The sequence below is a fragment of the Seriola lalandi genome, unplaced genomic scaffold, assembly GCF_002814215.2.
Source record: "Seriola lalandi dorsalis isolate HSWRI2012SDOR001 ecotype SW California unplaced genomic scaffold, Sedor1 jcf7180002054071, whole genome shotgun sequence".
Lineage (NCBI taxonomy): Eukaryota > Metazoa > Chordata > Actinopteri > Carangiformes > Carangidae > Seriola > Seriola lalandi.
The window spans coordinates 82,100-94,186 of NW_019524624.1; the positions used below are offsets into that span (position 1 = coordinate 82,100).

The 12,087-nt window shown below is 38.2% G+C and overlaps 2 protein-coding genes across 6 annotated transcripts in view; both read left to right on the forward strand.

Annotated features, from left to right (window-relative positions):
• Positions 1–8: 8 nt before the first annotated feature.
• vps37a (VPS37A subunit of ESCRT-I) lies at positions 9–7,754 on the forward strand. The gene is made up of 12 exons (XM_023403229.2): positions 9–466; positions 1,661–1,735; positions 2,527–2,644; positions 3,706–3,809; positions 4,054–4,279; positions 4,701–4,771; positions 4,923–5,050; positions 5,149–5,207; positions 5,335–5,403; positions 5,694–5,837; positions 5,941–6,029; positions 6,268–7,754. Exons 1-11 carry the CDS (start codon positions 360–362, stop codon positions 6,019–6,021), a joined length of 1,182 nt encoding a protein of 393 aa, XP_023258997.1. The 5' UTR covers positions 9–359; the 3' UTR covers positions 6,022–6,029; positions 6,268–7,754.
• A 1,006-nt stretch (positions 7,755–8,760) lies between these two features.
• The window catches only part of nsmce1 (NSE1 component of SMC5/6 complex), a 6,281-nt gene continuing 2,954 nt past the window's right edge, over positions 8,761–12,087 (forward strand). Inside the window, exons 1-5 of one of the 5 annotated variants that reach the window (XM_023403218.2) lie at positions 8,761–8,826; positions 9,355–9,486; positions 9,954–10,075; positions 10,421–10,498; positions 11,324–11,470. In XM_023403218.2, the coding sequence (XP_023258986.1) occupies positions 9,369–9,486; positions 9,954–10,075; positions 10,421–10,498; positions 11,324–11,470 (465 nt within the window). In that variant the 5' untranslated portion in view covers positions 8,761–8,826; positions 9,355–9,368. Of the gene's footprint in view, positions 8,971–9,354; positions 9,487–9,953; positions 10,076–10,420; positions 10,499–11,323; positions 11,471–12,087 lie in introns of all 5 variants that reach the window. The other 4 variants (XM_023403220.2, XM_023403219.2, XM_023403216.2 and 1 more) reach the window with 4 other exon arrangements.

Here is a 12,087-nt window from a genome sequence, read left to right on the forward strand (position 1 = left end):
TACGTAAATAAGTTGATCAAGCTTTTACCCGCAAGGTTGTTGTCTTCCTAGAGCAGTAATTATTTCTCGCTTCGTCAATGTTAATGACAGTGCTACAATTACACAAACCCGTGGAGATACAACGGAATTGTTGTTTTATCCGACTTATGGGGATATGCTATCTGACTTTGTAACGTAACTACAAAGTAAGCCTCGTGTGGACAACAAACCGTGTCGTTAGTCAGCTAACAGGGGTTAGCACCAGAAATCTCTACACCGTACGCTCTTCATGCTCACTTTCCCTTGCATTTCGTTGTCGTCTGTTGTCGGCCTTTAGCCTCTGTCACCAAGTTCAGTCCGTGGTTGGTCGCCAGGAGAGGATGAACTGGTTTTTCCCCCTGTCCAAAGGCTCCGGACCTCTCCCTCTGAACAGCCTACAACAACAAAGACAGCGGCAGATCGAGTCACTCAAAGCCGCTCATCCCAGGTAATGTGCGCGCCGACCGATAACCTAAAACCAGACCCTGGTGCTGCTCGTTAGCTTCATAACATAAACGTTGTCTTTTCAAGCTGAGAATATGGCCAACACGGTGTTTCATGGCCACTAACTAACATTAATTAGTAGACCATGTTGACTCGGTTTACGTACACAGCTGATGTTTACTTGTAGCTAGCCACTTCACAGTGAAGTCAGAAGAAACACGTCAGGCTAACAAATAGACCACAGCCTCGTGTTCGATCACATTTGTCCCTGCTTTTCTTTTAATATATCAAAACAATACCACTGCTTTGACATCCCTCAGTGTGTGTGTGTTGAACGGGTGGTGATTACCAACCTTTCCTCATAGCTAACGAGCTAGATGTGGTTTCCCAGGGCGCCGTGCTAGCTGGCTAGCTAGTTAAGTTAAGTGACATTTACAGCTTCTATTTTTAGGGTTTGTGATACAAGCTATGACCGGCTGATCATGTTCTGTGATCATTCCGGTGTTTGTCGACTGGACTTGTCACGCATGTAGTTTTAGAAGGAGGCTGCTATTAGACGTGGGGATTAAAGTATTAGCCTTTGTTTACAAAGGAGCCCTGTCATCTCAGTGACATATTTGTTTTTTCTTTCTACTGAGTTAGACATAAACTGGTGGCATGGACAGACTATTCTAACATCTCTTGTTAGCCAGATGCCTTAAATCATAGTCACCCTCCTGATGTAATGTATGCTGTGTGTATGTGTGACAGAAATTGGATTACACATGTTTGTGATGGTACTATTTTTTTGCTGCGGAAGTGCAGTTCATGGGATTGTAGAGACCACATGGCTAATGTGCTGTGAGGAATGCTAATCATGGCATGGCAATGATGTTAAGGAGTAAGTGGATGGGAAAAGAGAATTCAAAGACTACGTACAGGACAGGGTGTAAGGCCAGGGCTTCTTGACATGCAGCTTTCAACAGACCATATCTGACTTCTGTAGGAATAAATTACTTATTATGCCATCTCACTGTGTTATGTTGTCATGCTAAGAGATAAAAGTTCCTCAGAGATGATAGGCTTTAAAGGTCTCTTCTTTTAATGAATCTCTCTCTCTTTCCAAACTAGCAGAATTCTAAGAAAACATTTGTGCCAACTATGACTACAAATTCAACATTACATATCCTGGCAAACCTGTGTTTCTCTTTCTCAACAGCCTTGCAGAGATCCAGAAGGATGTGGAGTATAGAATACCATTCACAGTCAACAACTCCACCATTAGTGTTAACATGTGAGTACGTCTTTGCACAAACAGCCTCAGAGTGAGAGTATCAAAAGCAGGAGGTACTTCACAGTCACTTTGTACATCAGCCACTGATGTGGTTGGATTTCTGACTATGGTTGAATAACTAATTAACCACAGAACACAAAGGTCATTGAATTTGTTCTCTATTTATAACTAACATACTTGTAGTGTTTTAATTATTATTAAGAAACATGAAATTGTCATTTAATATAAGGTGAAGCAGCTACTGTAGATGGTTTTAACTTGTTTTAATTTTGTTATTTATTTTATTTCCAAACAAACTTATAGATATCAGGGATCAATCAAAAGCAAAATGCATTAGAGCACAAGGATTTAAGTATGTTTTATCAGCAACTCACAAATTATGCCAGCGAGGAGTGTAAGAAGAGGATGTGAACCCAGTGTTTTGTTCATGAAACTAAATCCAAAGGACTACAAGCATTATAACAGAAGCGAGATTAAAATTGTCATATCTTCACTAGACTGTTTGATAGGAAAAACTACGAAAGTAAGAAAAGCCAGTTAGCAACTTCAACAGTGGCACTGGCTTTAGTCCTCACAGCATGAGCTATTCAAATTCTTTATGCTGTTAAGAGCTGTTAGTGAAAACCTTTACCAGAGTTCCTCCAGTGATGCTGAGGCTTCCAATTTTATCACATGTGAAGTCTCAGAGAATATAGGGCTATGCTATAGGGACAAATACATGTTACACTGCCATAATACCATATTACAATATTAATATAAATTGGCATACTTTGCTGTTTTCTTTCTTTCAGTCTGCTACCTCCTCAGTTCCCTCAGGAGAAGCCGGTGGTTAGTGTCTACCCCCCTGTTGGTCATCATTTAGTTGACAGCAATAATGGCACCATGATCACTAGTCCCCTCATCACTAATGTAAGTAGTCGTCTAGTTTTTTGTTTTTGATGGGTTTGGTTAAATTGGTGGTTTCCAGTTTGTTTTTTGAGGAGATTCCAGGAATGGTGAAGGGAAGGATATCAATGGGTGTATTTATTTTAGATCTACGATATGAAACCTTCAAGAAAGCCACTATTCTCACTGCCTTTTTGTTGGCTGGGTAGATGGCCATGATGTAAGCTAATGTGCACACTAAAACAGATTTTTTACAGTTATTCTTGTGTTGATCAAAGTCAATAGTAGTACTATGATTTTGTGATACGATTAAAACAGTGGTAGAGGTGAGCTGACATGATTTTGACCGTTGTCACTCAGTAACAACTTTTCTTTCAGTGTTGTTAACTATAACCTCAACTTGTGAACATGATTTTCATACTTTCACTATGTGTAAAGCATCAAGAGAAACTGAAAATAAAATTCAGCACAGGGTCATTACTTCTGACAGGGGCTGGGTTGAAAGGAAAGATCATTACTTATAGTTGTATCCCAAATAATTAAATCACATCTGAATCAAACTGAAACTGAAGTAAGGTGGTTTCCACAGCTGAACAGAGGGTCTTTACAAGACCTCGAATAGTAAAGAAAAACTGTCTTAATGCAGCCTCAGTCATAATGCTCTGACTATTTGACAAGCAGATAAAGTGTTTTGGATATTATGTTTACAAGAAACATACAGTGTAGTTTGGTTTTCCATCTCCTCTATTCATGATTCCGACATCCCAGCATTATATCTCATTTGTGAACCAAAGCCAAAGGGCTTACTTAGGTTTCTGAAGCTAAGATGTGTTGTTTACTTGCACAAATGAATAAACCTCATACTTCAAAACCCTGATCACAACAGAGATGACAGTGTGGAGATGAGAGGGGGTCTGATTGCTGGGTTTTACAGTAATCAAGTAAAACTGTAGTGTTACTCAGCTGTAGAAACATCAGTGGTTTTTTACCTGGTTGTTTCTCATTTTCTGTTTTCTCCATTAAGAAAATCCACTTATTTCATTTTTGTTAGTTTAATTAAGTTTGTCTTGTTGTGTACATTGTAGTTTGGGATGCACTCAGATCTGGGTAAGGTCGTACAGAGTCTGCTGGACGAGTTCTGGAAAAGTCCTCCTGCCTTGATGTCTTCTGGTCCTGCTGGCTTTCCATAGTGAGTTTAAACTTGCATTCATGGAGAATATTAGACACTCTTGTCTCACTATATCCTCATTAGAACAGAAAACTCATGTGTTTGGCAACCTGGGTCTTATTTAGCTATTTTGGATAGTAATTCAAATAATGGTGAATGAAATGAATAAAATAATGAGCCAGCTTGTTAAAAAAAGAATATTTTTGGCTCTTAATTTCTCTAAAAATACATTTGATCTTGTTTCCATCCCCTTGTATCGCAACAGTATGTACAAGCCATCAGGCATCGCTCCCTACCCCACTCAAGCTTACCACTATGGTTCTCGTCATGTGGGTCCCAGCCAGACGCCGCCTCCTGGGCAAGGCCCAGGTCCATCTCCAGCTCCCATGCCTCACCCAGGGGTCGATAGTCCCCACGGGCCTCCTCGTGCTCCAGCTCCGTATGGACTGATATCTGAGCTGCCGCTGCCTGTACCCACTGGAGACTCACAGGTACACGGATGATGGATAATGTACACAAGTGGGGTGGTACCATCTAGACTGCACACACACACACACACACTGGGGACCATCAAGGTACTTTTGAAGTAGTTACATATTTATTTGTATTGTAAACATGGAACATACCCCCTAGCTTCAGTGCTTTGAAAAGTAAATGCAAAGTCAAGCTTTTGGCAATTTGCAAAGATTAAGGTTCTCCAAGACTGATAAAGAAAATATATGATAAAAACAAGCAGTAGAGCCTGAATATATCCAGCTATGGTTGAGCTCATTCAACGGAAGAGGCTGGACTTTGCAGTTTAGATATCTTTTCCTGAAACTGATCTGTTGGGTTTAGACAAATCTAGTGTCTACATAGAAACCAGGTTCATTAAAGAATGTGACTTGCTTACAATACTTGTGTCTCTCTCAGGCTGGATTGAACGGACATATGTACAAGATGCCTGAAATTCCTGAGTCTTTTCCTGAACTCTGTGACATGAAGTAAAGTATTCCAAAATATTGTCAACTTAAAATATCTTGATCATTGTTGAAGCAGGTTATAATGTGTGTTTGAGATAAGGGAAACATTCTTTTGTGTCCATCATTGATGTCTTTGTTCTCTTGTTCTGTTACCCACTGCGTCCCACACCAGTCTGACCCAGTTGTCAGATATGTCTGAAAACGAGGATGTGCTGCTGGAGTTCTTTGTGACTTTGCCACAGCTCAAGCAGGTCACCAGCGATAAAGAAGAGCTGGTCACCAGCATAGTGGACATTGCTAGTAAGTTCCTCCCCTGCTTCATAGGCCAGTCATGAAAGAGAAGTTTTAATGAAGTTGAGCTTTACAAAGACCTGTACATTTCTTTTTGTCATTTACAGAGAGAAATCTTCAGATGGAACCACAGTTGGAAGGGAAAAGACAAGAAATGCTCTACAAGGTTCGCTCTTATATCGTCTTCTTTTAAATGCACACACACACACACAAACACACACACACACAACAAACATATTCATGTCATTGTCTAGGAGCTTAATGAACAGGGGGTCTGTCTGCTGTGTTGACAGTACGAACAGCTGACTCAGATGAAGATGGCCTTTGAGACAAAGATGCAGAGACAGCATGAACTCAGTGAGGTAAGAGGCTACACTCGTCACACGTCAGATAGACATTATTGGGTGGAAGCTTCTGATCACCTCTTGAAAGAACTGCTCTCAATTTTATGTTTAACATTTATCTTTAGTTTTTGATTTTGAGAAATCGTTGTAGTATTTTTAATTGTATTGTTACCTTGTCAAATGAAAGAAGCCTAAGGAGAAAATATTAACAAGTTGAAGAGCCCAACACAAACATGTTTGAACATGTCTTTAAACTGAACATTTCTGTTGCTCCATTTCTTACTTTAGTGTCTTTTATTCCCTGCTAGAGTTGCAGTCTTAGTACTTTACAGGCTCGGTTAAAAGTTGCAGCCCACCAGGCAGAGGAGGAGTCGGAGGAGACAGCTGAAAACTTTCTGGAGGGGCGCACAGACATAGATGAATTCCTGACCAGCTTCATGGAGAAGAGAACGGTGAGAGGCCTAAAGTGCAGAATTTGTGAGAAGATAGTCGTAGTATATTGTTTTTAATGAGTCTGAATGTTATCAGATTGATGCCTCTTGTGTTATTCAACAGCTTTGCCACAGCAGAAGGGCCAAAGAGGAGAAGTTGCAACACTCCATCAACACACATGGACAATTTCCTACCAGCCACTAGAACACAAGGTACAACACACACAGTTAACAAGATCAACCGACGAGCAAAACACAAGATTGTAACATTCAGACAGTCAGAGGGAAACTGCTGGGTCTCAGCTGTCAGTTTCACAACAAGCAGCCCTTATGGCTTTTTTTTTTTTACAGCTAAACATCCCCTCCAGTTTTATCAAGAAAAACCAATTTGTCATCGTCACATGTTCACTCTACTTCTTACTCATGTCTGCTTCTTACATAATGTCTACAGGTTTGGAGTTTTCTCAGCCAACTGCTGCCAACTAAAGGAAAAAGACATTTGAGAAAACAAAAAGCACACTGAGTCAACAGAGGGCACTTTGGAGAAATATGAAGATGGTGATGGCAATGGTGGGCTTAAAAAAAGGAGCCCGTTTGGGCTCAGATTTGGGTTAAAAAAAAACAAAAAACAGCTGAAGTTGGATTGTGTGAGAGCAAAATGGAGAAGCTATTAAGTCACCACAGGAGGCCAAAACTGATGAATGACTGACACATGCCTAGCTGTTCAACCATATCACTAAGGATTGATCACATCGTGGATAATTTTTATTTCACATTCTGTTTTTTCAGTTTTGACTCGACAGTGATGACAAAGAGATTTGTTTCTGTCAAGGATTCATGCAGTGCAACTGATCAGAGTGGCTGGTGATGTGAAAACATTTTACAGAAAGTACAAATTGCAAATAGGACAGTACTCCCAATCTTTCCATGCAGTGATTGAGTTCACTATAGATTAACTGTTGAAATACTAATGCCTGTGTCTGTATTTCCAGTTTCTGAGATCATTGCCCTGTCCTTGCTTTATTTGACCATAAAGGCCCTATTCCTACTGGACAGACAAAAGGAGCAACTTTCGCACATTAAATCTCCTGTTTACATTTACATAAATCTCATCACTGGGGTTTCATTGTCAATATGTCCGAGGCAATCCTGTTTGCAATTTAAAAAATTTTGGATTTACCAACGAAAGAAAAGAAGCAAGGACGCAGCAGTGTTTTTAACTCGGGCTGTGCATTTTAACTGGGAAGTGGTTGTTTCTTTATTAAGTTCTTACATTTCCAGCTTTGGCGATTTCCTGAATGCATCCTTAATATCACTGTGTTTGCACAAACATGAATAATTCGATTGAAGACGTTAAGACAGTACTCTGATACACCCTGTTGATGTATCTACTGTATGTTCTTACAAATTATTTTCAAAGTCACCATAAACCAAATTACATATAACAGTTGTATGTTTTTTTTAAGCTACTGTTATTGGTTTTGGTTCATTTTACTAGTGCAGAAAACGGACATTAACTGCCACAGATTATTTCATACATCGACCAGTTTAACAACAAATTATATAAAGTCATCTTAAGGGGAAATCAGAGTACTGTAAACGGTTTAATCACACTATTACCTTAATTCCATTCTTTTTACAATAATCGAATTATTTGTGTGTATGTAAATACACTGATGATTATTTTTTGCTGATAAGTATCATTATGATAACCTGACTATTTTATGACACCTTTTGAACTTGAAATGTTTGAAGAGCCTCCGAAGTTTTGGGTCAAAGTTGAGGAACATTAGAGTATATGCTGCAGTAAAACTCGATGACATTGGATACTGTATTTAAATAATGTTAATAATAGGCTATATTGTAATCAAAGACTCAGACACCTTGTATTATATGTTCTTATTTAATTTGTTAGAGTAATAAAGCATTTAGAATAAATCTGGGTTGTTTTGTGTGCTGTTTAACAAGTCAGAGAAAGAAACTATTAACACTGGGACTGAAATGAACACAAAATCCAAAATCTATTCCACAAAGTATTTCAGTAACATTTTATAATACAGCAATACAGTGTAATTTTGTTGGATGAATCATGAATTGGGTACCAATAGAATACTTACTGGTTTCTACTGGCACCTACATGGAAGTACAGTGGGGGGACTATAGGGAAACAAGGGACTAACAACTAGACATTTTAGAGGAAAGGGGAAATAAACCTGTGACTGTCCAGACTAACTGTTACATTTACATAGTCTCTACAGCAAGGTTTTTGGTCTAATGCTCCAGACTTCATGTTACCACTTCTATGTTACATCCATCCAATAACATGAAGTTGAAAATAGAAAATAGCATCTCGCAAAAGGAAGGAACAAAACAAAAAGAAATGAGAATATTTTATGCTGTATTTAGCATTCTCATTGTGTTCTCATAGACACATACACATACTCTCCTCTTTGATTTTTCTGTGAAGTACTGCTATTGAAAGGAAGGTGAAAGGTGAAACCCCTAACCAATGACGAGTGACACCGCAGAGGTCACAAATCAAAAAGGATAAGAAAACGTTTTGTTTTTTTTAATCTTAAGAAATGTATTTGAATAAAAATGAACTATTAAGTAGTAAAAAGTAGACTACTTACGTCTAAAATGTAAGGGAGTACATAAAATTGATATACTCAAGTACAAGTAACTTAAACTTAACTTAAATATGATACCTGAGTCACTGTACTCAGTTATTCTCTACCACTGGAGAACTATCAGGAGAGTTTACATTTCTGGGAATATGAGCATGGGTACCAAGGTGCTGTTCTGTGATTTTAAAGAAATATAGATACCTTTACTTTGCTTGGGATATCATCCACGTGGTAGATACCCTCCCCATGATACAATAAACCCTCCACGTGATTATATACCCTCCACAGCCACAGGTGGCAGTAATTCGCCGTGCATCACAAACAACCGGAAATCTCCGAGGAGCACGAGGGGGAGGAAGGCGCGCACTGCCGAAGGAGAGCTGGTAAACTTGTGTATGACTTCTCTTATGTTAAGAGGCTCTTTTCTGCAAATTATTCAAAATGCAAGTCACCGTAAGATCAAACAGCAGATAACCGAAGTCAACCGACGAGGTCTCTACGCTGGCGTCAACGGTTAAGAGTTAACGGTTAGCTGAATTCAGTTGTAATGTAACTTAACGTTGACAATGTGGTTGAGAGTTAAAAAGCCAGTTATCAGTGTTTACATTTCCAGTAATTATTATCATATTGAAGTCGGTAGTACAAGCTATGGGACATTTGCAGCGTCAGTACTTTTAGCTTTATTTAGCCACTTGGGGGTTTGTCCTTTGTCTTAAGCATTTTAGCTTGTACAAAGGAAAAATGTCCTCTCTGTCCCAAGATCCAGGAAGATTCAACTTAAAACATGCTCAACTGTGCTTAATCTAACTGATCTTCTGAAGCCTCTGTAGGGATTCATGTGCTTTACTTTAAGAAACATTTCACCATGTACAGTTTAAGACCATCCACCCACCATTGCTCTGTATGTGTAGTCCAGACCTGAGCCATGTCACGACAGATGGGAGACAGCCATCGAAGGTTTCTACAGACCATGATGGTCAATGGCATTGTTGATGAACAAGGAGCAAGGACACTTTATCAGCATTGCTGTGAAACACACAACAGTGAGTGATTTTATATATAATTTAATTGCAAATAACTGAATTCAAAGTGCATCAGGAGACATGATTCATAGCAGGTCAAGGCCTGTGCAGTTTGCTGAATGATAAGCGTAGAAATACCAAAAGCAAACCATCAGCAAGCTCATATTTATTCCTGAAGTTAAACTGAATATTTCCGTTGTTTTTCTACATAAACTAAATAAACTGTGAATTCTTGTACACATATATCTCATGCAGAATTTTAATGCTGAAAATATGTATGTTTTTGGCCAATAATTTGCCTTACACATGTTTCCGTAAATGTTAAATCCGACATGCGATTTTTTGCCCATATAACCATAGTTATATCTGAAATTAAAGTTGCCAGGAGTTGCCAGGTTTTTGTGTTTTCTGGTTGTTGAAATCTCTTCATTTGGACAAGTAAACTGTAAATATGGGGGTTACACATAATTTCTTTTCTATGTTTGCAGCACAGTACACTCCTGACAAACTGGATGAGTTCATTGATACGATCAACTCAAAGCTGCAGCCCATGTTCATGCAGATAAGAAAAGGGATGTCTGAAGATAATGGTCAACAATACTACGCCTTGGTTAGTTTCTTTAGTTCCTGTACTGGGCCTGTTTCATAATTTAAAGTCATTAGAATTTTGATTGGCTTGTAAAGATAGTGAGCATCTCAGGACAAGAACCTGTGTGGTCACAGTGTACAGATTTAGGGATGTGAAGCACAACTACAGTAGGTCACAAAAGAAACTTCTTTTTCCCTGTCTGTCCTGATGGCCACTGACAACAAAAGGGAGGCTAAAGTTTTGAAATTCAGCGAGTTTATAGACTGCTTTATAAAGCCACACTGTAAGAAAACAGTTGTCTGCGTTAAAAGTACAATGAGCCACCTGAGGCATTATTAATCACAGTTTTACTCTAATCCTGTGCAGGTGAACATGGCTGAGACTGACGTCACCAGAATGTCATCAGATTATGCCGACAATGAGCTGGAGCTGTTTAGGAAAACGGTGAGTTAACTGAAGGAGACATTCATGCATAGCAACATTTTGTGAGTGACCTGAAAGAATAGAAATTCATGAACATAGTATTGCAATCCAGTGGAATAGTCTTATAATAAAATAATACCTTTGTCTTTACATTAGATCACATATTGCACATGTCACCAATCTTCTACCACCCATAATATCACTTAACTGCAATAAGGAGTGACCAGGCAGAGCTGAGTGGCAGCTAATGTTTGAGTAAACTCTGGTTATATATACTGTATATCAAAATACAGAAATTAATCTGAAGAGGGCAGAATTTCGCATGGCATTGGAACAGGTGTCAGCAGTAATCAGTGTTGAGCTGCTTTAAAAAACGATTTCCCCACTAGAAAGTGTGTCATGACTAGGGCTGTCACAATATCAGATTTTCATTACACAATTCTTGTGGTCAAAAGAATTCACAGTAATGATATTAATGCGACATCTATAGGAATTTGAAATAAATAAATAATAGTACTGCTATTAATCAAATTCATCTTTAACATTGTTTATTGTGTGTTTTTTCTCTTTTTTGGCAAATAAATTAGAATCAAATACAAGTGTACGGAGGTGTAGAGAGAGTCTGTCACCATAACCGTACAAAAGTGAACAAAACGAACATTTACATTTGATGAACTGATGAAGATGAACTGATAAACAAAACATCCACAAGTCCTAACATTTGCCATCACTTTATTATCATATATCTATAATTAACACAATATCAATATTTCATTTTTTAAATATCACAATTATCGTCAATACCGCTATATCATGTCATGACTGACTTGAGCTGTTCCACCTCAGATGGACCTGATTGTGGGCTCTGAGAATGGCAAGGCGTCCTCCACCGACATCCTGAACAGCGCAGACACCATGACCAGCAAAAAGCTGAAGAAAAGTGAGACAGAGCACCTCCTGAACCGACTCGTGCATGACAAATGGCTCAGTGAGGTAAAATACTGTACATTGTCTCCAACAAATTTTCCAAATCAAATTTAAGTTGTATTCCCTCCATATTTTCTACAAACTAATTGCATGTTTTGTGTGGACAGAATTTTAATTTTAATTTGATTTAAACTTGTTGTTTAGTTAGCCAGCCTCACTAAGATAAATATTTGCAATGCTGGTATTCAGATGGCTGTGTGTATATATATATATATATATATATATATATATGTGTGTGTGTGTGTACATATATACAATATATACATATACAGAGGATGAAACAGCTGATTCCCTTTAAAAAAAAAATCAGGTCACTGAAAGTGGAAAAAGTTTTAGGATTCAGTGAGGCAAAAGATAAAGATTAGATGGAAATATTAGCAATAGAAATAAACCAACCGTACAATCTGAAACTCCATCTGTAGTTTTCACAGATTTGATCATATTCCCAAATCCAGACTTTGCTGTTCAAATAATGAACATGCAATATGTGAAATGTGTCAACACAAATCATCATACTACATTTGCTATCTAAATTAATTTTATTTACTAATAAATCATCTAGTAATCAGATGAAAGTTGACTGGTGTTTTTTTTTTTTTTTTTTAAACATTTATTTATTATGG